Below are 26,947 nucleotides of genomic sequence, written 5' to 3'. Positions count from 1 at the left end.
CTGGCGGGTGGGGTTGGGGCTGTGCGTGTAGCCGTAGGTGAAGGCTGACCCACCGGAGCTGTGGGTTTGGGTGGAAGATTACAGCCCCTGCCCCATAGGAAGGGTGCAGGGGTCATACACCCCAAACTCACTGTTGGGCCTCCAGTGTCCTCCCAATGGCTCCCCATTGGCCAGAACCAACCAGAAGTGAAAGGGCAAGGGGGGTGTGTTGAGCTTGTTGATGCCATCCTTACAGGGCAGCCTCACAGGCCCAGAGCTGGTGCAGGGGAGAGCAGGCCCGAGGCGTGCATGGAGAATACTTGGCGCTGGCGCCCCGAGTCAGTGAAAGCAGGCTGTTTTACGTAGACAGTAAGGAAAGGCTTAGAAAATCTAGAACGGAGACAGGATCCTGTGAGATTTTTCGTAGAAGCTGGAATTGTCAGATTCAAAGAAGTTTTTTTAAAAAATCAATGAAATCTTAAATGCACATTGAGGAAGGGCCTCTGTGAAACCCTTCTGTTGAGGAAAATCTGGGTTGCTCTCTGTAGATGCTCCTGCCTCCCACTGGTTTTCTCTTTGAACTCTTCATTCCTATTCAGACTGGCCCCATGCCTGCAGCTATTTCCCCTGATATCTCTAGGACCTCCATTCCAGGGCAGAAAAATATCCCTACCTGATGGAGACCTGCTCCCCCGAGAGCCCCCTCGTGAGTGGTGACAAACACTCCTTCCTTGACCAAACCCAAGTCAGGCTCCTCTGAGCTGTCTTCTCCACTTGCCTTCTGGCTCTGTTCTAGAGAAGAGCCCTGCTAAGCTGGTTTACTGGAAATCCCCTACCCTGATATCCAGCCAGGCTCCTCTTCTCCACTCTTGGTATCTGATCATAGTGCTCCCTCCATCCTTGATACCCAACTGAATTCACTTAGTAATTTCCATCGGCTCCCTTGCCCTGCGCATTGGCTTTTCACCCTCAGTTATCCCTGTAGTGTTCAGCATTGATTTCGCTCTTTCTCCCTCATGGCAATAGTCTTGGAGGAGGTCCTCTGCTGTTTTTGACAAGTGTCAGGATTGTTTCTCTTAGGTAGCGGTCTGTGTTCCTCCACCCAAACCCACAGCTCCTGTGGCTCCTGTTGGCCTGGCTGGCATGCTGCTTCCTGTCTGTCCCATCTCGCCTCCTTCCCTCCTCATCACCAGCTTGGTCAGCCCTGGGAAACGTAATGTTCAGTGGTCTTCTCTATACTAAATCCCACCACCATCCTGGAAGGTTTCAGCATCCACAGGGATGACTCATCCACAACCCAAGCCTCCGAGTTTTTGGACAGCTCAGCTCTGGTGAGTGCCACCTTCAGTCCACTTCAGCCACCCTGGCCCAGAAATACTCTGGACACTCTGAAATCTTAATCCCTTTACACCCTACCTCTTGCCATACTTCTTCCCCTCCCATGTCTCTCTCTCCCACCTCTGTGGATGTCTGAGCTCCTCAGCCTCCTGCCCTCACCGCTTTACCTCTTGGTCTCACTTCCCGCTTTGTGCAGCTTTCGCTCAGTGATGTGCTCCTGGATGCCAGTGATGGACTCAGGCTCACATGCACAGCAAGGGCCAGGCTGCCAAGTGGGCTGTACAGGCTGTAGATGTGTACTTTTATTTTAAATGTTTTATAGATGATAAAAAATATTTTGAGAAAGGAGTGTCTTTTCTGACTCATACTCAGAAATCATATGGGCCAGCACAAGTCCCTTATCTGATAAGATCAGCACCCAGGTTGGAGCTGGTTGATTAATAGAAAAGATGAGTTGAAGCAGCAGACAGGCACACTTAGGTCTCAGTGAACACACAGTGCAGCTGCAGAGCAGAAGAGGGGTGAGTCATTGGCCACTTGTGCTCAGCACGCCCTGGGCTCCACTGAGTCTCTACCCTGCCTCCTTCCCTTACTGTTCAAACAGGGACACCTGCGGTGGGTGTCATATCTACTCAACAAGAGTGGACTGAGGCCTAACACAGTCAGGTGCCGCATCCCAGACGTCAGTCGTGCTGAAGACAAAAAGGCTCCCCTTCTCTGTGAAAAGAAAATGAATTATCAAGTGTGTTAGCAGTAGGCGCATTTTTATATTTTTCTCCTTGGAGTTCAGGAACTTAATGAACTGAGTTTAAGGAATCTAGGAAAATATATTTGCTTTGAAAACTTTTCTGATTTATGTCTTGAATTTTGTTGGTAAGTGTTATGCTGTTAGGAGCCAAAAACCATTTTTAAAGGAGAAAGTCATATTTATGATCTCAGTTTTTTATCCTAAGAGAAGAGAGACTTATATGTGTTCCTTAAATGGGATGATTTTGCCGAGGTGACATTGAGCGGATTGGTGGTCATTGGAGATAAGGCTAGCTTCAGGGTAGAGGAGGGTGTTGTAGGTGGCAGAGGGACCTGGCCAAAGACTGGGCTTCACAGTAGGAGGCCTTGCTTGAGGTCTGCACATGAGTTTGAGAGCTAGAAATGGCCTTCAAATTGCTGGTAACATGAATGCCTGTGTGTGTGCATGCATATGTGCCTCTATGCATTGTGTGGCTGTGTGTGCCTGTGTGTGTACCGCTGTGTGTGTGCAGGTGTGTGCAGTCATATATTTGCATGGTCATGGAGGACTGATCCATGACCCCCATCCAGTTCTCAAAGGGGTCTGTGCCCTAACGTTTCTCCCCACTCCCCGTATAAGAAGGCCAGGTCGCTGTTTGGAGAGCTGAGCAGAGGAATTTTTTTCTGACGCTGATGAAATGGTATTTGTTGATTTCTTCCCGGAGAGACTGCCTTTCCCAGGAAGGGTTGACCTGGCTTTGGGCCTAGCCAGTCCTACCTTTGTCCTTTTCTCTTCATTCTAGGCCAACACTGGACAAATTGATGACCCCCAGGAGCAGCACAGAGTCATCAGCAGCAACCTGGCCCTCATCCAGGTGAGTCTTCACCTTGTCCGACCCTCCCTTCTGAATCTGCAGCTAGGCTTCCCCAGGTGGGAAGGGTGAAGGCTAAGCGAGCTCTTGTCCCTGCAGTCTGGCCTGAACTTTGAGAACAGGTAGCTACCTGTCTCTCCCACATCCAATAGACCACATTCACGCAGCTTCTGGAGGCTCAGCCCACCTGAAGCAGACCCAGGGTTGTCCCTCCAGCTTCCCCACTCCCTCCTTTCCAAGCCCCACTTCTTGAAAGACTCACCTGTACTTGCTCCTTCTCTGTCTCATGGACTGCACAGTGCTAACAGGCTTCTCTTGCCTCTAATTGTGCTTCCCAGGCCACAGGTGTTCCCCTAACTGAGGCAACCTGTAATTGCCTCTTACATGTGATCTTACTTTTTCTGGGCATCTGTAGATCCTTCCTGCCTGGAAATCCTCCCTTGGCTCTGCTCCTGCCTCTCTGCCTGCTCCTTCTCAGCCTGCAAGAGACATCTTAACCCCTTAGCTGCTTCATGCTCCTCTCACTCACACATCCTTCTCCTTCTCTCAGGTCCCAGTTCCACTAAGCTCTTATCCTGGGACCTTGCCACAGAGTGTCACTAAGTTAGGAGGCCCAAGGCAGGGGGAGATGAGGAAGAGATTGGCTCAGAGGCAAGAGGAGAGGCTGGGCCTGGACATAGACAGGAGGTAGCTTTATCCTAGAACCTTCTGGGCCTCTCTGGGTTGGGGTGGTCTGTGACAGCACTGAGAATATGGACCCTGAGATCAGATCATCCCATTGTTTATCCACTGGATAGCCTTGAGCAGGGCTGACTCCCCCGTCCATCACATTAGAATGATACCTACTTTATCCCGCACCTGGGTTCCAGAACAAGTACATCTAACTGTACGGGGCATCTCCATCTGCCTGTCCCAGAGGCACCCCCAAAACAGCCAAGTCTGGCTTCATTATCTTCTCTCCCCATACTCACCTCTGCTAAAGTCCCCAACTCAGTCTAGTGTGATGGTTGAAAGCTCACTTTGGGAATCAGCCCACTGAGGGGCCTCAGGCAAGTCACTTCACCTTACCTGTGCAGGGTTGTTGTGAAGTTGTCACCATGTCAGAATGTGGCATCTGGCTGGCACCTGGACATCACCCTGTCCTGTCAGCTGTGCCTTGTGGATGGTCCTTCCCAGTAACCACACCAGAAACCAAGTTACCCCAGCTGCTTCTCAGCATGCAGTCCCTTTGAGGCTTCTGCCTCTGAGTTGTGCATGAATTCCGCTTCTCCTCCTCCTCCCCTGCCTGGATAATGGCAGACCTCCACACTGCTCTAGCCACTCCCAGGCCAGGAATCCTCCAGCTCCTCCTGGCCACCTGGGTGGCCTTTCTAAAACCCAGTCAGTTATGCCTCCTCTCCTTCACTGGCTCCCCTCGTCCAACTGTGGGCCTGGCCGCGCTGTCTTACCAGCTTCCTGCCCAGCCCCCACCCCCTCACACCTCCCTGCCGTGTATCTTTAGCCATCTCTCCTGGGAAGGTCCTTTCTCCTCTAGTTCAGCTGCCAGTGAAGCTCTTTAAAGGCTCCACTCAGGTGTAAGTTCCTACCTAACACCAGGTGTATCTCTTTCTGCCTTTTACGTCTTTGGTGCCTTATGCATGCGGCTGCGGCTGCTCTGATTGTAGTTGTGTGTTTACATGTCTGCTGCCCGCAGCTAAGCTGAGTCTTACTGGCTAGCACCATGTCCTGTGGCTGAGGAACTGCAGAGTTGAATGAGATGCTGGGGATGCCTCTAACACAAGGTCTAGCAAGGGGCAGGTAGTAAATGCCTCGAATACAAGTCACGCTGGTTGTACTTTGCTGTTTTCCATAAAATCTTTGTCCATATGGATGCGCATTTCCACATAATTGATTCTCAACATATGTTTATGAAGCCCTGCTCAGGGACAGGCACTGGCTTGGTGTATAGTCCCAATCCTAGCATGAATGTAATTTTGTCTCCTCCATTTTTAAAAAAGCTTAATTAACTTTGAATCATCAGCAGTGCAATAAGTTTTATTCATTGGACTTTTTAAGAACTTCAACATATTCTGTCGTATAAATGTGGGGAGGCAGCAGTGACCAAAGGGCAGCCACTAAGAGCCGGTCCCCTGGGAGTCCACTCAGCACCAGCCCTGCCCACTTCCCTGAAGCCTGCCACTGAGCGGGGCCTTGAGGTCTTCCTAGCCTTTGACTTACTTGAAAGATTATACTGCAATGAAAGTATCTTTGTGCATGAAATTCCTAAGATAACTTCCCACAAGTTCAAAGGGTATGAACAGTTCAAAGCTCTAGATTTCCCTCCAAAATGACTAAAAATTATTTTATTTCTTAGTATTAAATAATTAGCCCTACCATTAATATTTGAGCAATATTTGAATCAGTTTCTCTATAACCTCATTAGCATTGAAAATGTTCTTCTAAACTACTTTTTGAATTCACCATATAAATGTGTGTGCCCACAGATAATATATATGGTTTTCTGTATTGTTTAAACATAAAAAGTTTTACACACATAATTCTGTGACTTGTACTTTTGTCTTAATAACGACTTATTGAATAAAAATTACTTCGAGCATGGCAGATAGCACTCAGTAAATATCAGCTGTGAATGCTTTGTACAAATACACAAATGTTTCTTTTGAGAAAATGCTGAATCAGAAGGTATATAGATAAATTGTAGCCAAAGTTTCCCCGTAAATTCCTGTACCAACATTGACCCCCTTCAATGTATAAGAGAACCATTTCCTCACATACTTGTCAATATGTATTTTATATTATCAACCTTTTAAATTTTAATCTTACCTAATCTGATGAATAAACAAAGTATATCTTGTGCATCCATCCATCCATCAACCCAGCCACTCACCCACCGACCTACCTGTCTACTCATCCATTTGTCCATGTGTTTATTTGTCCATCCCCCCACCCATTCACCCACCTACCTATTCACCCACACATCTGTCATTCATCCATCTGTCCATTGAGCCTGTATAAGTACCTGCAGAGTGCCAGGCTCTGTGCTCAGAACAGGAGACCCCAGTAGAAAATAAGACAACACTTACCTTTTAAAAGAGGAAGAACAGCATCAGCTGTTAATGAATAAGATACCTTCAAATGGAGATTTTATTTAGAATTTTCCTAACTATTAGAGAAGTTGATCTTTATGCACGTCTGTTATCCGTTTGTATTTTCTTTTCTGTGAGTTGCCTATCCATAACCCTTGTGCATTTTTCTAGTTAGTATCTAGAATAATGAAGTCCAGTGTATAAATGGACTTGTGTATATATGTATAATATATATAATTATATATTATATGTTATAAAGTTTTATATAACTTAATATATATTGTTTAAGCATAAAAGCTTTATAATCTGCATATATTGAGATTTTATTTAGAATTTTCCTAAAATATAATAACATATATAATATATATTATACATATTATAATTATATATTCTGTATAATATATATTACATATGTATTATATTTATTTTATTTTATGAAATAGTTTTTATGTTCAGGGGTATGTGTGTGAATGGTATGAAGTAGGGACCCATATTTTTCCCAAACCTAGATATCCAGTTTTTCTTACCCTGTTTAATATTTACCCATCCCATCCTGATTTGCAATGCCACCTTTATCCTGCTATATATTCATGATTACATTCTTATATATTAAATTTTCATATATTCATGGTTCTTTTATGGGGCTGTGTTCTGTCCTGCTGATCTATTTGTTTCTGTCAGGACCACACTGCTTTCATTCCTTCAGCTTTAAAATACACTTTGATCATGAGTATGCCACAACTCCCTCTTTGACCTTTCTCAAAGCTGTCTTAGCTATTCTTGCACAGTTACTCAATTTTGTGAAATTTAAAATGAGTTGTCAAGTGCTGTGAAAGATCTTGTTGGGACTTTGACCGGAATTACGTGGATTAACTTGCGGAGCAATTTTTAGCTTTAAAAAACTAGCTCTTTGTGTTAGTTCATTTTGCATTGCTATAAAGAAATATCTGAGACTGGGTAATTTATAAAGAAAAGAAGTTTAATTGGCTTATGGTTCCACAGGCTGTACAGGAAGCATGATACTGGGATCTGCTTGGCTTCTGAGGAGTCCTCAGGAAACTTACAATTATGGTGGGAGACAGAAGGGAAGCCAGCACTTCATGTGGCCAGAGAATGAGCAAGAGAGTGGTGGGGGGGAGTGCCACATACTTCTAAAGGACCAGATCTCAGCAGAACTCACTCATTGTAGATGACAGCACCAAGGGGTCACCATGAGAAACCACCCCCGTGATCCAGTCACCTCCCACCCGGCTCCACCTCCAACATTGGGGATTATAATTTGACATGAGATTTGGTGGGGAAACAAATACAAACTATATAATTTCACCCCTGGCCCCCCAAATCTCATGCCTTTCTCACATTGCAAAATATAATCATGGCTTCCTAACAGTCACCCAAAGTCTTAACTCGTTCCTGCATTAACTCAAAAGTCCAAAGTCCAAAGTCTCATCTGAGACAAGGCAAGTGCCTTCTAACTATGAGCCTACAATATCAAAGACAAGTTAGTTACTTTCAAGATACAATGGGGGATACAGGTATTGGGTAAATACTCCCATTTCAAAGGGGAGAAATCAGCCAAAGGAAGGGGTTATGGGCCTCATGCAGAATTGAAACTTAGTGGGGCAGTCATTAAATTTTAAAGCTCCCAAATAATCTCCTTTAACTCCATGTCTCACATCTAGGGCACATTGGTGCAAGGGGTGGGCTCCCAAGGCCTTGGGCAGCTCTGCCTCTGTGGCTTTGCAGGGTTCCACCCTGTCTGCTGCTCTCATGGGCTGGTATTCAGTGCCTGCAGCTTTTCCAGGCTGACAGTGGCAAGATGCTGGTGGAGCTACCATTCTGGGGTCTGGAGGATGGGGACCCTCTTCTCCCAGCTTCACTAGGCAGTGCCCCAGTGGGAACTGTGTGGGGGGCTCCAACCCCACATTTCCCCCAACACTGCCTAGTAGAGGGTCTCCATGAGGGCTCCGCCTCTGCAGCAGGCTTCTGCCTGGATAGCCAGGCTTTTCCATACATCCTCTGAAATCTAGGTGGAGGCTCCGAAGCCTCAACTTTGCACTCTGTGCAACCGCAGGCATAACACATGTGGATGCAACCAAGGCTTATGGGTTGCATCCTCTGAAACAGCAGCCTGAGCTGTATCTGGGCCCTTTTGAGCCATGACTGGAGCTTGAGTGACTGGGACATGGGACTGAGTGTCCTGAGGCTGTGCAGGGCAGCAGGGGCCCTGGACCTGGCCCATGAAACCATTCTGTCCTCCTAGGCCCTGGGCCTGTGAGGGGAGGGGCTGCCAATAAGGTCTCTAAGATGTCTTCTAGGCCTTTTCCTATTGTCTTGGCTGTTAGCACTTGGCTCCTTTTTATTTATGTAAATTTCTGCAGCCTGCTTGAATTTCTCCCCTGAAAGTGGGTTTGCCTTTTCTACCGCATGGCCAGGCCGCAAATTTTCCAAACTTTTACTCTCTGCTTCCCCTTTAAATATAAGTTCCAGTTTTGCACCATTTCTTTGCTCATGCATATGAGCATAGGGTATTAGAAACAGCCAGTTCACATCTTGAATGTTTTGCTGCTTAAAAATTTCTTTCACCAGATACCCTAAATCATCATTCTCAAGTTCAAAGTTACACAGATCCCTAGGGCAGGGGTATAATGCAGCCAAGTTCTTTGCTAAAGTGTAACAAAAGGAACCTTTGCTCCAGTTTCCGAAAAGATCCTCATCTCCATCTGAGACCTCGTCAGCCTGGCCTTCACTGTCCAAATCATTACCAGAATTTTGGTCACAAACATTTAACAAGTCTTGAGGAAGTTCCAAACATTCCCTTATCTTCCTGTCTTCTTCTGAGCCCTCCAAACTCTTCCACCCTCTGCTCGTTACCTAACTCCAAGGTCGCTTCCACATTTTCAGGTATCTTTATAACAGTGCCCCACTCTTCAGTACCACTTTTCTGTGTTAGTCTGTTCTCACAGTGCTATAAAGAAATATCTGAGACTGGGTGATTTATAAACAAAAGAGGTTTAATTGGCTTATGGTTCCACAGGCTGTACAGCATGGAAGCATGATGCTGGCATCTGCTTAGCTTGTGGAAAAGCCCCAGGAAACTTACAAGCATGGGGGGAATGCAAAGGGGAGTAGCACTTCACACAGCCAAAGAAGGAGCAAGAGAGAGGAACGAGGTGCCACACACTTTTAAATAAACAGAACTCATGAGAACTCATGATCACCGATGACTTCACCAAGGGGCAGGGTGGGGGGTGGGGGTGGCAGTGATGTTAAACCATGAGAAACTGCCCCTGTGATCCAGTCACCTCCCACCAGGCCCCATCTCCAACATTGGGGATTACAATTCAACATGTGACTTGGTGGGGCTACAGAGCCAAACCATATCACTCTTCTCCCTGTACATGGTGGAGCTCTTTGTTTCTGTGTCCTTCTTTAATAACGTTTCCAGGTCAGCATTTTGGATTAGAGGTGCCAGTGTTGATGTCCAGATCAGGGCAGCTCCTGGCGCAGGCTGTGGTGTGTGTTTGGCAGGACAGAGATGGGAACAGAGCCTGGAAGGGGAGGGTGTGAGCAGGGTGCCACAGGAGAGACCAAAAGTGTGTGAAGTCCTCCCATGTGACTGCTCTGTGTCGTGGGGTACACCACATGGCAAGTGAGGTGTGTTGTCTGCACTGCCAGGAGTTGCAGAGGACTTCTGCTCAGACCAGTGAGAGTGGAGTTGCCAGCAAGATACCAGGTGGCCCCTAACCAAAGCCTGAGCAGAAGATGGAGAAACAGATTCTGCTCTTGAAGGCAGTGCCTAGCAAGGGAGCAGAGGTGGCCAGCGTGGTTTCGGAGGAGTTGAGTTCAAGGCAGGTGTGGGGTGTGGTGTTAGTTTTTCCTGGGGTGAGGGCCTGTGAGATTTTAGGGTAAGGGAAAGGAGGCAGTAGCATGTGGCACCCGGCCCCTTGCGGTGAGTGAGGTGTGAAGGGCAGGGAGTGTGGCTGTGGCCCCGGGGCCCCCCTTCATGCTTCTGATTTCTGTCCAACAGGTGCAGGCCACTGTCGTGGGGCTCTTGGCTGCTGTGGCTGCGCTGCTGTTGGGCGTGGTGTCTCGAGAGGAAGTGGATGTCGCCAAGGTGGAGTTGCTGTGTGCCAGCAGTGTCCTCACTGCCTTCCTTGCAGCCTTTGCCCTGGGTGAGCCATGCCCCAGCTGTGAGCCCCCACCCGCTCCCTGCTCCTCTGAGGTCCCACCTCAGAGCTCATTGTGTTTTCAGTTTCTGGGGGTGTGAGTCCCACTGCTAATGGGACTGATGGTGGGCTCAGGGTTCTCACTGGCAGGGTGGGACGATCCAGCTGGGTCTTCATGGCCCACCTTGTGCCCTCACCCAGGCAGGGGTGTGTGCCGCTCCTGCCACCACTCACCTCTGCTCTCTGCTGTGTAAAGACCTGTCCCTGCTCTGCAGGTCTCTTCAGCTGGTCACACCCCCGTGCTGAGGCCTGACACCTGCACAGAGCAGGCTTGTTCATCTGTGCAGTCAGCCTGTTGGTTTTAAACACTTATTGAGCATGACCTTACACGCAGGCCTGTGATGGGCTCTGGAGGCTGCAGGTGTCCTGAGGGTAAGGCACAGATTTGAGCTTCCATTTCATGTCTTCAGAGAGGCCTTTCTAACCTGTCTGAGGAGACTGTGGCTGCTGTGACGGAGCCCCCAGTCAGTGGCTTGGCAGCAGCAGACATTTACTCCTCGTGGGGCTGCAGGCTGGAGCCCGAGGTTGGGCGTCTGCGGGGCTGGGCTCACAGCTGCTCCCTTTGAGGCTGCAGTCGGCCCTTCTCGCTGTCCTCACACAGTGGAGAGAGGTGGGAGCTCTTTGGGGCCTCTTTCATAAGGGCCCTCATCTCATTCGTGGGGCCCCCATCCTCATGACCTCACCTCCCAAAGGCACCACCTTCTCACCTTGTGGGTCAGGATTTCAACATGTGGGTTAGGGGGACAGCAGTGTTGAGTGCACAGCACCACCCTCCCACATGCACCCACGTCCTCTCTCCCCTTCCCATGGGCCCCGGCTCTGCTTGTGTAGCTCAGATTGTCTTGTTGAATCATCTTGCTGCCTCACCTCCCTGCTAAAATGTCAGCTCCTCAAGAGTGGGGACCCAGTAGTTCCCACCTGCTGTCTGCTGCTCCTGTCTCATGCCAAACATAGCTGGTGCTTAACGTGTATCTGCAACACATGTGAGACAGATGCGGGCAGACATACCCCTTCCTTGGGGCTCGCACATGTGCGGGGAAAGCAGTCGCCGCACGTTGGCCACGTTGCATGGTTGTCCATTGGTGATTCAGTTGTTGCTGGGTGTCTGCTGTGTGCCTGGCATGGTGTAGTGCTGGGGATATACTGTCAACAAAATGTGTTTTGATTTTATATTCTAGCTCAGGGGCAGACAATAAGCTTATGAATATACAGGACACTAGAGTGAGTGCCACATGTCGCTTTTGTCCTGAGGCCTCCTCTGACCAACACTAAAGTGACCATTCCAGCCATGCTTTACGTTAGTGTCCTGTTTTACTCACCTCACCTCAAATGTGTGTTCACATATGTGTGTACTGTCTCTCCCCACACCCGACAGGCATTTCCACTGATGGGAACAGAGCCTTTTGGTTATTGTCATCACTTAAACCAGGGCCAGGCTTATAACCAGCTTGCGGATGTTCGCTGAATGAATGGACTCTCCTCCAGCTCTCTCCTGGGTCACGTGTCTTTGTGAATCTTCCAGACCACGTGCCTTGCTTTGGTTCAGTGAAAGAAGGAAAAGTTGATAACTTCATAATTGAACCTGTGTTTATACATCCATTCCCCCACCTACTTGCTCAGTCAGTATCCTCTGGGCTCAGCTCGCTGTGGGTTACCCATGTGGGCTATTCTCATTCCTAGCAGGCAGCTGATCAGGCCCATTCCTTTGCCAGTGCATGGAGGGTGTAGGCCAGAAGAGGACTGTGCCAAAGCAGGCTGCAGGTTTACAAACCACGTGTCCCTGCTCAGGGTGTTGGCTGAGGCTGGCTCCTAGTCACAGCCTGCGCAGGCATGGACGGATGGTGGATGCCATGACCCAGAGTGGTCCACAGATGGGGCGGGATGGATGTGCCAGACTTTCCAGAGAAGAACAGTCCAGGAGACCCTCAGCATAAAGTCTCCTGAAAACAACACAGTCTGACAGTCCTGAAGGCCAGCCCTGTCTTTGCAGGGGCTTGTAGAGAACACCATTCCCAGCTCCCCATTTTACAGAAGGGAAAACTGAGGCCCAGAGATCGGATGAAGCTTAGCAACACAAGCAAAATCTGTATTGTCCATGGCTGTTCAGAAGCATTGCGGTTACCTCACCAGGCAGTGTTGAAGAGGCTATCACAGAAGCCTCAGGGTAGTGGTTTTCAATAGGTGCCCCCAAACCACTGGTGTTCCTTTAAATGGTCCTTGCAAGATTGTCCCCAGCTCACTGACTCAGCGTGCGAACTCAGATTCACTTACAGCTGGCATTCAAAAGGAGACACAGGGCTGTGACTTGTTCACAAGATCAGGCAAGGCACAAACCAGCTTGTAGTGGCAGCTTGAGGATGGCGTCAGGTGGTGATTGTAATTATTTTTAGAGTTACAAGATCCTGGGTAAAGTGTTGAAATGCCAATAGCCACAACACAGAGTATCTTCTTAGAGAACCAAGTGAGAGTCTGTTGAGTCAAGTCCTAGGCTGTGGATGGGGACTAGGAGATCACATGTGATAGTCCCCTTCAGAGCACAGTCTGAACAGTCTGAACAGGAAGGAGGACTTCGGAGGCATGGTAGCCACGGAAACGTGAGCCTCACCTCTTCAGTGCTGCCCCCAGAATCCGCCACCACTGCACGTGCTTCCCAGTGCACCATGGACAGCACCGCTAAGCTCCCAGTGCAGGACTGTTCCTGGGAGACACAGGGCCCTCCGAGTGTGCATCTGACAGCCTGGCTGAGCGCACCTAGAAATGCAGTGCAATCTTAGATGTACCCCACCTTCGCTGCCCCCCTCCCCTGTGCCCTGACTGTGTTGATGTCCTCCAGTGCTCCCAGCTCCCTCCCGCCCTCCCTGTCTTCCCTCACAGGCCTAGTCCCTAATCAATCTCTTACATAGCTGTTTCCATCTGGATGTCTGCTTCTCAGAGGATGCCAGTAAACACAGGAGGCCATGAGCTCACCCCGAGGGGTTCCATTGCTCCGAGCATCTTTGGAGCAGCCCTCATGCAGCATGGGGCTGTGGGCTGCCTGTCTCTGTGGTTCCTGGTGATTTGGGAGCTCGGGAGCCACGGGTCACTCCTTAGCATCATGTGCACAGGTCACAAAGTGGAGTCCAACTCTCCCAGCCTTCTCAGGCCTCCAGTGTAGTGGGAAGCTCTGAAAGTCAGGGCAGCCTGGCTTCACGTCAAGGCCTTTGTGGAGGGAGGCAAGTTAATGAGCAGCCTCCCTGCCACCTGCCAGTCCCTACTCAGTGCCGCCCATCCCTGTGCTGCTGTGCCTGCTCAGAGCCATCTGGCTCCCTGGGATTTGAGTCTGCTGTTTCTCCTCTCTCTCTCTGCAGGGGTGCTGATGGTCTGTATAGTGATTGGTGCTCGAAAGCTCGGGGTCAACCCAGACAACATTGCCACGCCCATTGCAGCCAGCCTGGGAGACCTCATCACACTGTCCATTCTGGCTTTGGTTAGCAGCTTCTTCTACAGACACAAAGGTAAAGAGTGTCTTCTTCTATAGACACAAAGGCTCCATGGAGGGGGGGCCCTGGAGCAGGTCACCACTGAGGCTAAGTGGGTACTTTTGCACCCAGCCCATGTGCTGTTGTTTGAATGTGTCCCCCACATTTCATGTGTTGGAAACTTAACCCCTAACTTGGCAGTAATGAAAGGTGGGGCCTTTAAAAGGTGATTGAATTAATGGATTGATGGATTAATGAGTTATCATGGGAGTGGGACTGGTGGCTTTATAAGAAGAGGAGGTGAGACCTGAGCTGCACGCTGGGTTCTGTCACCATGTGGTGCCCTGTACCACCTCCAGACCACAGAGTCCCCGCCAGCAAGAAGGCCCTCACCAAATGCTGCCCCCTCGACCTTGGGTTCTTCAGCCTCCACAACCATAAAGAAATTTCCTTATGAATTATCCAATTTCTGGTATTCCATTATAAGCAAATAGACTAAAGCAAAAAATTGATACTGAGAAGTAGGGTGTTACTGATGTCAACCTTAAATAACAATATCCAGATAATATTGTTACCAGCGGTGAGTCCAGCTATCTGGAGAAAAGAATGGCAACTTTGCGGCAATTTCAGTTCTTTGTCTTCTGGAAGGAAAGATTTCAAATGAGAGACGGGGGCAAGATTTAAAGCAGGAGGGAGAATTTATTTTAAGCAAAGCGAGAGTTTATTAGAGAGTACACTTGAAGGAGAGCCATGTGGGCGACTTGAAAAATCAAGTGTGTTGTTTGCTTCAGTCACGCCCCCCACATCCATGCCTGGGCAATTGTTTAAAGGCATTTTGTTCCTAACTGCCTCCCCCATTATCTTCATGTACCTGGAATTTGTGATACAATGAACAATAATATAGCCAATCCATAGCTTATGTTATTTTAATGTAAATTCTTTGTAAACAACTTAGGAACAGCCTCTTCCTTTATCTTTAAAATCCCACTTGTAACTGCTACTAATTGAAGTGTATATTCAGGGCACTTGAATCTATGCTCCCACTGAGCTGTTCTTAAGTTTTGGGCTCAGGTGAACTCTAAACTTAGTCATAGAATAGGGAGTTAGACATGAGCAGGGCAGGAGAGAGGGCCCCCAAGAATGTTGGGCAGTTGTCAAGCCATGGTCAGGCAATTATAAATCTGTCCCCCTGAAATAATGAGCAGGAGAAGGGAGGAACCCCAGAGCTGTCTGGTTCTCATTAAGTAACGGACAGGCAGGCATAAAACCGTCCCTCTAAGATAATAAGTGGCCATGACTGGTGCCTGGAATGATAGGAGTCTTAGAACAGACAGAAGACACCTGGAATTAGCAAGCCATAATCCCCGATAGGGTTTTAAGCATGTGCAGTGAAAGGGCAAGATGGTGAAATTTAACTGGTATATGACCTTCCTCTGGAGTGCTGGACCAGTGAGAACTGCCCCTACTGAGCATGTGCACCACTTCAATAAACACACTGCACATGCAGCTCTCCCAAGTGCTGGCAGGGCCACTGCACATGTGATAGATAAAGGCCCGCCCAGGGGAAGAACAAAAGGAGGACACAGAAAGCCCAGGAAAAGATAGGGGGTATAAAAACTCTAAACAGGCCAGGCATGATGGCTCAGGCCTGTAATTCCAGCACTTTGGGAGGCCAAGGCGGGCAGATCACGAGGTCAGGAGATCAAGACCATCCTGGCTAACACGGTGAAATCCTGTCTCTACTAAAAATACAAAAAATTAGCCAGGCATGGTGGCGGGCGCTTGTAGTCCCAGCTACTTGGCAGGCTGAGGCAGGAGAATGGCGTGAACCTGGGAGGCGAAGCTTGCAGTAAGCCGAGATAGCGCCACTGCACTCCAGCCTGGGCAACAGAGAGAGACTGTCTCAAAAAAAAAGAAAAAAAAAAAAAAAAAAACTCTAAACAAAGAAGCAAACAACACACCTGATTTTGACAATTGGTTGAGTTTATCTAAAGACCTGGGATCAATAGAAAGGAATGTCTGTGTTAAGAAAAAGGATTGTGGAGACAGTTGTTATTTGCAGAGAGGAAGCCTTCAGGTAGCAGCTTCAGAGAGAAGAGATTATAAAATGCTTCTTACCGGACTTAAAGTCTGCATTGATATTAATGCTGGAGAGGGATAATGAGGCATGTCTGACCCCCACTCCCCGTCATGGCCTGAACCAGTCTTTCAGGTTACATTTTAAGAGTGCCCTGGCTGAGGAGGAAGTCCATTCAGATGGTTGGGATGGAGCTTCGAATTTTGTTTTTGGTTTACCTGGTGAACTCTTAGAGAAAATGGAAACGGCGGGAAAATTGGGAAAATTTTTAGCCTGGCCATATGGTAGAGAATGAAAGAGTTTCCAGGAGAGGAATCCAAGGGTGTGACTGAGCCACCAGTTTCTAAGGAGATTAGCATGGCTGAAAGGGAGCTGGGAGCTAATAGTAAAGACAAGGGGGAAAAGGCCCAAAAGCATTTCAGAGATTTTTTGAGGCCCCCCCTCCCATCACAGGCCCAGAAGCCTAGAAAGATGGAATAGTTTCAGGGGACAGGCCCAGGGCATGAGCTTGCTGCCCAGGGCCACCTAGGGACTCTGTTCCCTCTATCCCAGTGCAGCGCTCCTTGGCCATCCCAGTCATGGCTCACACGGCTCGGGTGCAGCTCATGCTGCCGCTCCAGAAGGTACAAGTCATAAACCTAGGTCCATGTGGTGCTAATTGTCCAGACTTGCAGAGAGCAAGGGCCTTGGAAGCTTAGTAGCCACTACCAAGTTTTGGAAGTATTTTGTCCAAAGCCTGGGGGCCCAGACGAAGACTTGTTTCAGGGCTGAAGCCACTGCAGAGTTCCCCTACTAGAGCAGTGCCAAGCAGAAATGTGGGATTCGAGCTGCTCCAGAGTTCCACCAGGACAATGCCTAGTGGAGCCATGGAAGCAGGACTCCCATCAAGACCCCAGGACTGCAGAGCTGTTAGTGTACGATTTCAGCCTGGGAGAGCTGGGTGGACTGAGCACTGCACAGCCATGGTTGGAGGTAGGGGGATCTCAGAGGCCTGGGAACCTCAACCCCCACACCAGCGTGTAGAGGATGCCTGGCATGGAGTCAGAGGAGAAAGCTCTGGAGTCATAAGCCCCAGTGTCTGCTCTCAGGTTTTGGCCTATTGGTCTTTTCTTTTTGTCTATTTCTTCCTTTTGGATGGGAATGTCTACCTTATGCCTGTACCACCATTGTATCTTAGAAGCAGGTAGCTTGTTTTGATTTCATAGGCTCACATGTGAGACTCTGGACTTCGGGCTTTTGAGTTGATGCTGGCATAAGTTAAGACTCTGGGGCTATGGGGATGGAATGAATGTATTTTGCATGTGAGAAAGACATGAATTTGGGGTACCATGGGTGGAATGCTGTGGTTCGAATGAGTTCCCTAAATTTCATGTGTTGATCCCCAGTGTGGCAGTATTGAAAAGTGGGGCCTTTAAGAGGTGATTGGGTCATAAGGGCTCTGCCCTCATGAACAGATTAATCCATTCATGGGTTAATAGATTAATGGCTTAATTGGATTAATGAGTTACCATGGGAGCGGGACTGGTGGCTTTAAAAAAGAGGAAGAGAGACCTGAGCTACATGCTCGGTTCCCTCGCCATGTGGTGCCTTGCGCCACCTCCGGACTCTGCAGAGTCCCCACCAGCAAAGAAGGCCCTCACCAGAGGCAGCCTCTCAACCTTGGACTTCTCAGCCATTATAACCGTAAGAACAAATTCGTTTTCTTTAGGAATTACCCAGTTTCGAGTGTTCTGTTATAAGCAACAAAACTGACTAAGACACTGTGACCTTCAAATCAGCCATTATTCCCATGGGAAGGACCCTGCTATATTACAGTCAAAAATCCTTTTACAGAGGGAAAACCTGAGGTTATTCCACAAGTTCAAGGAGTGCTCAGGAAAGTGCCTCAAGCTCTCCAAACCATGTTAGGAAGAATAAGCAACTGAAGCCTGCATTTATATGGGTTGTTAACTTCTACCTTTAGGGCAGAGGTGTACTAGGAGGTTGAGTGGGGCCTGAGGCTGGTTGGCCACACTGATGTGTCCTCACAGGATTGGAGGGCAGTGGGCATGCAGTGACAGTTGTTGAAGAAGTGCCCAGACAAAGGGAAGAGCCTCAGCAAAGCTGCAGTTTATCACTCCCCATGGGAATGTAGGCCTAGGGATTTGAGAAAGCATCCCATCTTTATCTGTTGGCAACTGAAGCAGACAAATAAACAGCTGTGATTTAGAGGGTATGGGCACTGGGACCCTTTCTGTCCCAGCTTTGGGACTGTCTTCTTGCCATCCTGGTGTTGCCTGCCAGCAGTGATGTTTAATCACCAGGGAGATTCGCCAAGTTTACTTAAGTGGCAAGGGAGATCTGTAAGAAAGAATAAGATGACCTAACTTTACTTTTAAGCTAAACTGAACTTAAAACAAGAAGATTTGTATATGGGTTATTTGAGTTGGATTTGCAAAATAAGTGAGAGTTCAGGCATCACATGAACCTTTGCCTCTGCCCCAGGCTGTACCGTGTGCTCATTTCCACACGACTTATGATTTAGACACAAAATCACTGTTGGGGCATCTGTCTCTCCAGTGAGACTGTGACCTTCTCTCTGTTGCACTCAGGAGTCACTGGGACTGGCCTGTATTAGATAAATCTTGACCCGCTGAGGTGTGAGCAGCTGACTGTAATACCTGCTGGGTGTAGTTGGGAATTGGCATTGCACATTGGGGAGGTGTGCTGGGGAAAGCATGAGGCAGGCCCTGGGGGTGCTTGTGAGTAGCTAACTGAAAACTCAGACTGGATTCAAAAGCGTCGTATAAGGTGATGCTTCTGCAGGCCGCTGTTTCCCAGAGGGTGGGAGACCTGGTTAGAGGTGGCTGGGCCTGGCTTATATCTCCTGCAGAGGCCACGCCCTCCTACCATAAAGTACCTTGTCTGTAGCCAGTCTGGGGTACCTGAGGCAGAGGAATGGGCCATGACCCTTTAGTGCAGAGAAGGAAGGAGCGGATGTTCCTGATAACACCCCCAGAGAGGGAGTACATGGGACACAGACCCATGCCTGGGTACCCCTGAGTGTTGGGCCCCCTTGGCAGGTGAGCCTGCCCTCCAGAGGGTGGGGCTGAGGGTGAGACGACCACTCTAGAGAAAGCCAGTGTCTTGTTCTGTCACTTGTGGGGGACCCTCACACGGAGCACAACACAGAAAGGGAGGAATGAATGCACGAGATGCCCGAGTGTGTCAGGCTTGTCCTGGGCCCCCGCAGCAGTGACTGATCCAGCACCTGGCCAGTCTTCACTGGCCTCTCGCCAGTGGAGAAGATGAGATGGGGACACGAGTAGCTACCCGGCTGGTGACCCTTGGTTGCCTGGGACTGGCCTCAGCCAGGACCATGGGTGGCATCCCATAGCTGGCCCTGGCGTTCCATGGACCCAGGCCATAGCCCTGACGGGGCTGCTTGCTGTCTAGGCAGCCACCCTTTTTTGCACGTCTGCTTCCTCCTGCTGCCTGTCTAAGCAGGGGCTGTCGAGAAGGTGAGATGAGATTGTGCACCCGAAGTACTGAGCATAGTGCTGGCTCATGGTGCATTCCATACATTGTACTTCTATTTATTTATGACAGTAGCATCAGGGTGGGAGGAGGCAGAACAGGGTACTTTATATGGGGAAAATAGCAAGTTTGCCAGAGAAGTGGAGTTGAATGTGGCAGGAATGGAGGACAGAGAGGAGCTTTTCCAGTTACTTCTTGGGATGGTGAAAGTTCTTTGAAAAGTATGGCAAGGCAGTTCCCCCTCAACTGATGAGGACAAGAGCGTCCTCACCCACCTCTCATTTGTGAAACCCAGGCCCAGCCTGTGTGTGCTGGCCTTGGCCACATGAGCTGTGTGTGTCCCTGTTCTCCTTTCAGATAGTCGGTATCTGACGCCGCTGGTCTGCCTCAGCTTTGCGGCTCTGACCCCAGTGTGGGTCCTCATTGCCAAGCAGAGCCCACCCATCGTGAAGATCCTGAAGTTTGGCTGGTTCCCAATCATCCTGGCCATGGTCATCAGCAGGTGAGCAGGAGCCAGGGCCACGGCCCCTCTTCCTCCTCTCAGCCATGAAGGCCCCTAGAACCAGGGTGACACTCACTGCCTTGGGGGACAGGAATGGAGTGAAATGTAGCTGTGGGCTCTTTCAGTAACTCCCATTGCTGATTGAATCATACCTTTTTTCCTTTCTTCTCTCCCTTTCACTGAGAACCCTGGGCCTTGTTGGTTCTAAGAGAGGCTGCCCTGTTTACATTTGCCAGAGCACCAGGGACCCAGGAAGAGCCAAAGCTGGGGCCGGCACTGGAGTGCACTGGAGCCCCAAGGGAGACAGCGGCTTTCAGGCCATTGCCACTAGAGCTTTTCTGGCCCAGATCCCTGCTTAGGTGGCAGGTCCCCCACCTTGGCCTCAAGGCCACATCTGCTGACTCACTCGTCCTCCTGGTCACTGGCCACGCATGGCTACTGGTGGGACCTAGACAGCTGTGGGGTTAGCGGCCCTCCAGAGCCTTAGAACCTTCAGCTGAGCCCAGGTCCACCACCCTCCAGCTCCCTCTCAAGGCTCATTTCCTGAGAGTTGACCTTGATGGGGGCCACCCCTGTCCATTCTGATGAGTTTTTCTAACTTTGAGTCTTGGGGAGAAGAGGCGATAGAGTAGGTATCCTTGCTTCCAGGAGGCTCCTGGGCTCCTTATACAGATTGACCTAGCTTCACCAGGGCTCTAAGAAGTTCCAAGGGGTGGGAAAGCTTTTGCTAAACTACAGTGGCCAGTGGGAGCAAGGTCTGGCTGCAACATTTTCTGAGAACATGGGGTGGGCATGAGGTGATCCTCCTGCAGGTTCTGTTTTCTGCTAAAGAGCATCTCAGTCGTGGTGCCGGAGTCTTGGGACAGCCCAGCCAGCTGTGTGCTTTTGAAAAGGCATTTGTTTGTTTTGCAATAAGTGGGTGTTCTCGGATGGCCTTCTGCAATGGTTGAGGCTCAAAGTGGAGATGGAAAAGCATGAGCAGGGTGCAGAGGATGCTGGGGAGACCAGTTTGGCCACAGCAGATATTTTGTGTAGGGGAGAGGAGAGTGACAGCCAAGGATGGGAAGCTGGGCTGAGAGGGTGATTTGTGTGGAGAGTTGCAGAGTAAGTGTAAACTCTGATAACTTGACTGGTGTCTGCTATTTCCCCAGTTTCGGAGGACTCATCTTGAGCAAAACCGTTTCTAAACAGCAGTACAAAGGCATGGCGATATTTACCCCTGTCATATGTGGTATGTATTTGAAGGGTTCCCATGTGGTCCCTGGGTTGGGTTGGCCCACAGGATTAGGTTGGACCGGAACAGCAGACCTCAGAGGGGCAGCACCAGCCCCGCACAGGCAGTTGGGCAGCTGAGCCGTGGACAGACTGCTGCCTTACAGGGATGCCGGAGCAGGTCTTCTCAGATGGAAGAAGCCTGGGGAGGAAGCCCCACACACTGTTCACAGCAGCTCAGACCTGGCTCCTCACAGGCAGCCCTGGGACATAAGCTCTCCTGACAGGACCGAATTCCAGGCTTTGCAGGCACTGAGTCAAACTCCGGCCTCGATGGCACCTGCCAATTGAGCATGGCCTTCAGAACCAGGGCGCTGGCTCTTGTGGCTTTTCTTTTTCCTTTTTTGGATTCATTGCTGACATCAGAACTCAGATATTTACACTTAAAAATCTGGATTTCTTCTTCTTAAAAATTAAGACTGTAACAAATACCGGGTCTCTACTCTGGGCACTGCAGCAGTGCCTGAGACAGATCCAGGACTGTGCTTCCCAGCTGCCTTGATCTCCCCCTTCCCTGTTGTCTGACAGCTGGCTCTCTGCACATACTTACCTCCTAGGCCTACACCCTGTGGGGTTTGTGTGGATGACCCTTCTTTTAACCAAAGCTTAGCTTGGTGTCTGGTGTCTGATAAGTTTCTGTAAATGGAAGTGATCAGTTAGGAGAAGAACAAAACATGTTTTGTCCAGTTTAGCCCCCAGGCCCTGGCCTGCAGGGACTGAAGAAACAGCCTTCAGAGGCTCCTAGGCAGCCCCTGCGTGTCCACAGTGTCCCTCCTCCCTTGCTCCCTTAGGGCACCATGTCTTTATTCCTTGCATGTCAGTGGGCCACCCAGCGTGTCCTCACCCCAACAGTGCCAAAGTGCCTTCACATTGTGCATGAGAACAGCAACAGAGGGCTTATTACGTTGGAGTGATTTTTTGGGATGAGTCACCAACTCGGATGCCTTCAGTGGCCAAACAATCTGCATGAATTATGCAGGCCAGGCAGCTAGACAGTGAGAAATGGCAGGGGCAAGCTGCAGAATGCATTTCTCATATGAACAGTGTGGTGCCTGTCCAGCTCCAGCCAATAGTTGCCTCGGGAGAGTGTAGATCCAGACTTGCCAGTGCTGACTTGGGAAGAGAAGCTGGGAATCTGTATTAAGGGCCTAATTTGTAAACAGTACCAATTAATTTGAGATTTTTTTTTCCTTTTTCTTTTTAAAATTATGTATGGGCCAAGCAGAATAGATCGCAGCAGTCCTCTGCCTGAAGACAATTGTTTGCATCCTCTAGAACAGCCTCTGTGGTTGACCTCTGCCCTAGAGGTCACTGGTGCACACCTGGCCCAGCTAGGGAGAGTTCTCCATGGCACTGAGCAAGTAGGATAGGGGAATCCCCACCTTCCATCAGCCCGCCCCCGCATCTGCCCCCACAGAAGGAATGCTCAGCATGGCCTTTGTCAGCTGGACCATCTGGCCCTGGCAGAGCTTGAAACCTTTTTCATACCCCGTGGGATCCTGGAGCCTCAGCAGGAAGCCCTGGTGTTCCCAGAGACCGCATGTGCTCATGGTTTTCTGGGCCTCATGACTCTGCCTCTAGGGTTCTGTGTTCTATGCCCTGTCAATCTACACATGACCCCGCTCATCCTGTTTCCCCTAAAGCCACTTGCTCTGGGCACACACCCAAAGCATCTATGAATGTGGGAGTTTGCACTGACAACTGAGCTCCGAGAGAGGGGTTCACCTAGCACCACAAATTGAAATCATGCAGCAGACAACGTCTTTTCTTCAAAGCTCTCAGACCACACAGCCATGAGAGGTGTCCCAGGCATGTCTCCTGCTGCATGCTTGCTTTGCCACCTGCCTGTGATCATCTCTGTCCTCCCCTCGCCTTCCCTCTCATTCTTTTTTTTTTTTTTTTTTTTGAGACAGAGTCTCACTCTGTCACCCAGGCTGGAGTGCAGTGGCGCGATCTTGGTTCAGTGCAATCTCTGACTCCTGGGTTCAGGTGATTCTCCTGCCTCAGCCTCCGGAGTAGCTGGGATTACAGGTGTGCACCACCATGCCCAGCTAATTTTTTTTGTATTTTTAGTAGAGACAGAGTTTCACCATTTGGTCAGGCTGGTCTCGAACTCCAGACCTCAAATTATCCACCCACCTCAGCCTCCAAAAGTGCTAGGATTACAGGCATGAGCCACCATGCCTGGCCCCCTCTCATTCTTATCCACTGTTTTCATTCCTCCTCTCTCCTTCCCACCTTGAGTGAAAAAAAAAAAAAATCACTTTCATTTTCTCAGATATTCCAGGCTGTAGTCTGGTTCCTGTCAATGCCTGTGGCCTTGAGGTCTGACTTATCCAGACTGCCTTATCACACTATTCTCAGACCTTTCTATCCACTCTCCCCTCATCCTCACTTTGTCCCTGGATCCCCTCCCTCCCATCCTCGCTCCAGCCAACAAATATTTATTGAGAACCTACTTTACAGCCGCACTCCCCTCACCTTAAGAGATGCCAGCAGTCAAGGTGATGCAGTTACTCCCTGGATACGTCACTCACAAGCTCTGGGCCACCCTGACTTGCTGCCAAACAAGATCTGTGGTCAAGTGGGAGGAAAGGAAAAGATAATGAAATACTGGATTAACCAAAGAAGACTTCCTGGAGGAAGGGAACTTAAAATAAGGGATACAACTTAGAGACTGGCGTAAAGAAAGGGAAAACAGATTCCTTTTCTCCTCGTAGGTGTTGGTGGCAATCTGGTGGCCATTCAGACCAGCCGAATCTCAACCTACCTGCACATGTGGAGTGCACCTGGCGTCCTGCCCCTCCAGATGAAGAAATTCTGGCCCAACCCGTGTTCTACTTTCTGCACGTCAGGTGGGTGTCATGTCTTTCAGAGGCCATGATAGCCATTTCTTTAAACAAGAAAACGTTGGTGTCATTGGAATCTGGTGTTTGTAGCAATGGATGCCTGAAGCCAGGGCTGATCTCGGCACACATCACCTTCAGGGCCCCAGAAATGAGACTCCCCGGCCCTGCCTTTCCTTCATTCCTTCATTCAATTATTTATTGAATGTCCACTGGGCACTAGGTGTTAGGTTAGTGGTGAAACAGGGAGAGCTGATTTTTTGCGCTTGAAGTACACAGTATAGAAGGGCAGATAAACACAAGTGAGCTCGTAATTAAAAATTATGGTGGGTACCGAGCAGCAAAAGTGCAGAGTGCAGTGAAAAAGAATTAGAGGAAATACACTTGGGATAAGGAAGCTCCTCCCTGAGGACAAGTGGGTGTTGTTGGGAGGGGGAGGGCCAGAGAAGAAGGGGCTTTCAGGGCAGTGGGTGCAGTCTAGCAAAGGCCCAGAGGCGGGAAGGAGTGTGGCAAGTCTGAAGAACTGAAAGGCCAATGTGGCCTGAGCTGAATGGACAGGAGGGGATGAAGGAGGCTGAGGCCAGAGAGGCCGGAAGGAGGTGATCCGACAGAGCCTTGGAGTTGAGGAAGGAGCCTGGATTCTACTCAGAACCACTGGAAGCTTTTGGAGATGTTGTATCTTTTTGTTGGCTTTGAAAAATCAGATCTTTTTTCCTGTTACATTGTTTTGGATTTCCTTTCTGTTTTAAGAACTACCTTTAGCCTTCTTTTGGGTTGGCTGTTGGCACATTTCTGAAGGATATTTTCACTGGTTGTAAAATTCGGTGTCAATAGTTGTTTTCAAACACTTGAAAAATGTGCCACTTCCTTCTGATTCCATGACTTATGATGAGAAATCTGCCATTTCAATTTATTTTGCTGTATAGGTATGGTGCCATTTCTTCTCTCTTGCATATTTCAAGACCTTGTCTTTAGTTTCTAGGAGTTGGATTATGATATGTATTGGTATGGACTTTTTGGGGTTTATCCTATTTGGGGTTTGTTAGGCTCCTTGAACACATGGATTTATATCTTTTGTCAAATCGGAAAATTTAAGCCATCACTTTTTCAGCTGCACTCTCCTTCTCTTTGATATTCTAATGACATGAATGTTAGATCCTCTGTTACAGCCCCACAAGTCCCTGAGACTCTGTTTGGTTTTTGCAAAGTCTATTACTCTCCTTGTTTAGATTGGCTCATTTCTATCACTTTTTTCTCCAAGTTGACTGATCTTTTTTCCCCTGCCCTCTCCGTTCTGCTATTGAGCCTATTCACTGAGTTGTCTGGGACTTTTGGGGGTATTGTATGTGTTTAGTTTTAACATTTCCATTTGGTTCTTCTTTCTTTCTATCTTCTTTTTCTTTTCTGAGACTTTCTATTTCTTTGCTTATACTTTCTATTTTTTTGTTTGTTTCAGGTGGGTTTGTGATTGCATGATGAAGGATTGTTGTAGTGACTTCGTTAGAACGGCTTTCAGGTGATGCTGACGTCTGTGTCATCTCACTCTGCTGTCTGTTGGTTGTCTTTTCTCATCCAGGTTGAGATTTTTCTTGCTCTTCGTAAGATGAGTGATTTTCATTTGAATCCAGACATTTTGGGTATTATGGACAAGACTTTGGATCATGTTTGAATCTCTACTTAGCTGGCCTCCTTTGACACTGCACCACTGGGGAGAAGGGATGGACTGCTGCCCAGGTGGGGATGGAAGACTGGGTTCACCATTCAGCCTCTATTGCTATCCTGGGAGAAGAGGAGCACCTTGTTATTGCTGGGCACAGTGCAATCTAGGTTCCTCACTAGGCCTCCTCTGAGACCACCCTGGCTGGGACGGGGAGAGATGCCTTGTTGTTGCTCCCCACATGGCTTCACTGACAAGGTGGGGGCCCCATTAGCACTGGGTAGAGATGAAAGTTCTGAATCTCACCCTGCCAGCCACAGGAGATGATGGTGGTCCCACCAGGCCTTTCCTGATGAGGTCGGGGCTGCAGTTTTTCCTGTGGTGTTTGTTGGAATAGGGTTTGTTGGAATAGTTATTGTCTGAAAGTTGTCTGTTTTGCCAGGCTTCCCCTTTCCTGGCCTTTGGTGAAAAAGATCAGACTTCTATGGAGTCTCTTTTTTTGAGACAGGGTCTCACTCTGTTGCCCAGGCTGGAGTGCAGTGGCACAATCTTGGCTCACTGCAACCTCCACCTCCCTGGTTCAAGCGATTCTCCTGCCTCAGCCTCCCAAGTAGCTGAGATTACAGGTGTGCGCCACCATACCCAACTAATTTTGTATTTTTAGTAGAGACAGGGTTTCACCATGTTGGCCAGGCTGGTCTCGAACTCCCGACCTCAACTGATTGCCTGCCTTGGCCTCCCAAAGTGTTGGGATTACAGGCATGAGCCACAGTGCCTAGCCTATGGAGTGTTTTTTGTCTATTTGTATCTGCATTTCTTGATGGCTGAGGCCAGGACTCAGTCTTGGATATGTGAGGCAAAGAAAGAAAGAGAAAAAGGACAATTCAGGGGACTCACAACCATGTTGTTCATTGCAGCCCAAGGTCCCCAGCCAGCCTTTCAGAATCTGCTTACGTTTGTTTTATATGCAATGTTTAGGGCTTTCAGTTGTACTTAATGGGAGAAATAGGACAACGTGTGTCTTCCCCATTTGTTCAGAAGTCAAACTCCCTGTTATATTTTCTAACTTGTTATTTGTATATAGAAAAGCTGTTATTTTCTGTGTTGTGCACCTAAACATTTTATTGAATTCTTATTGTTTACATGGTTTTCCTATAGATTTTCTTGAGTTCTCACACCAGCTTCCAATAGTAGCTTCTTCCAATCATTTTGCTGCTTCTTTTTGACATTTTTTAAAATAATACTTTATTCCATGTCTGATTTCTCATCATGAATAGATGTCGTTGCTCTTCTGCACTAGCTTTGAGCTACATGTGACCTTTTTTCTCCTTTTATTATTTTGATGAAATACATATATTAACTCAGAGGCAAATGGAGACCTACTTTTCA

General features: G+C 48.8%; 1 protein-coding gene across 10 annotated transcripts in view; it reads left to right on the top strand.

Moving 5' to 3' along the window:
- SLC41A3 (solute carrier family 41 member 3) overlaps positions 1–26,947 on the top strand; it is a 77,297-nt gene that overhangs the window by 47,125 nt on the left and 3,225 nt on the right. For all 10 annotated transcript variants that reach the window (XM_019023659.4, XM_019023658.4, XM_019023657.4 and 7 more), the window contains 6 exons: positions 2,847–2,918; positions 10,032–10,176; positions 13,578–13,724; positions 19,639–19,783; positions 20,935–21,014; positions 23,776–23,910. In XM_019023659.4, the coding sequence (XP_018879204.4) occupies positions 2,847–2,918; positions 10,032–10,176; positions 13,578–13,724; positions 19,639–19,783; positions 20,935–21,014; positions 23,776–23,910 (724 nt within the window). The remainder of the gene's footprint in view (positions 1–2,846; positions 2,919–10,031; positions 10,177–13,577; positions 13,725–19,638; positions 19,784–20,934; positions 21,015–23,775; positions 23,911–26,947) is intronic.

This window comes from Gorilla gorilla, chromosome 2, assembly GCF_029281585.2.
Source record: "Gorilla gorilla gorilla isolate KB3781 chromosome 2, NHGRI_mGorGor1-v2.1_pri, whole genome shotgun sequence".
NCBI classification, from domain to species: Eukaryota; Metazoa; Chordata; class Mammalia; order Primates; family Hominidae; genus Gorilla; species Gorilla gorilla.
This window is presented reverse-complemented; position numbering and strand designations above follow the sequence as displayed.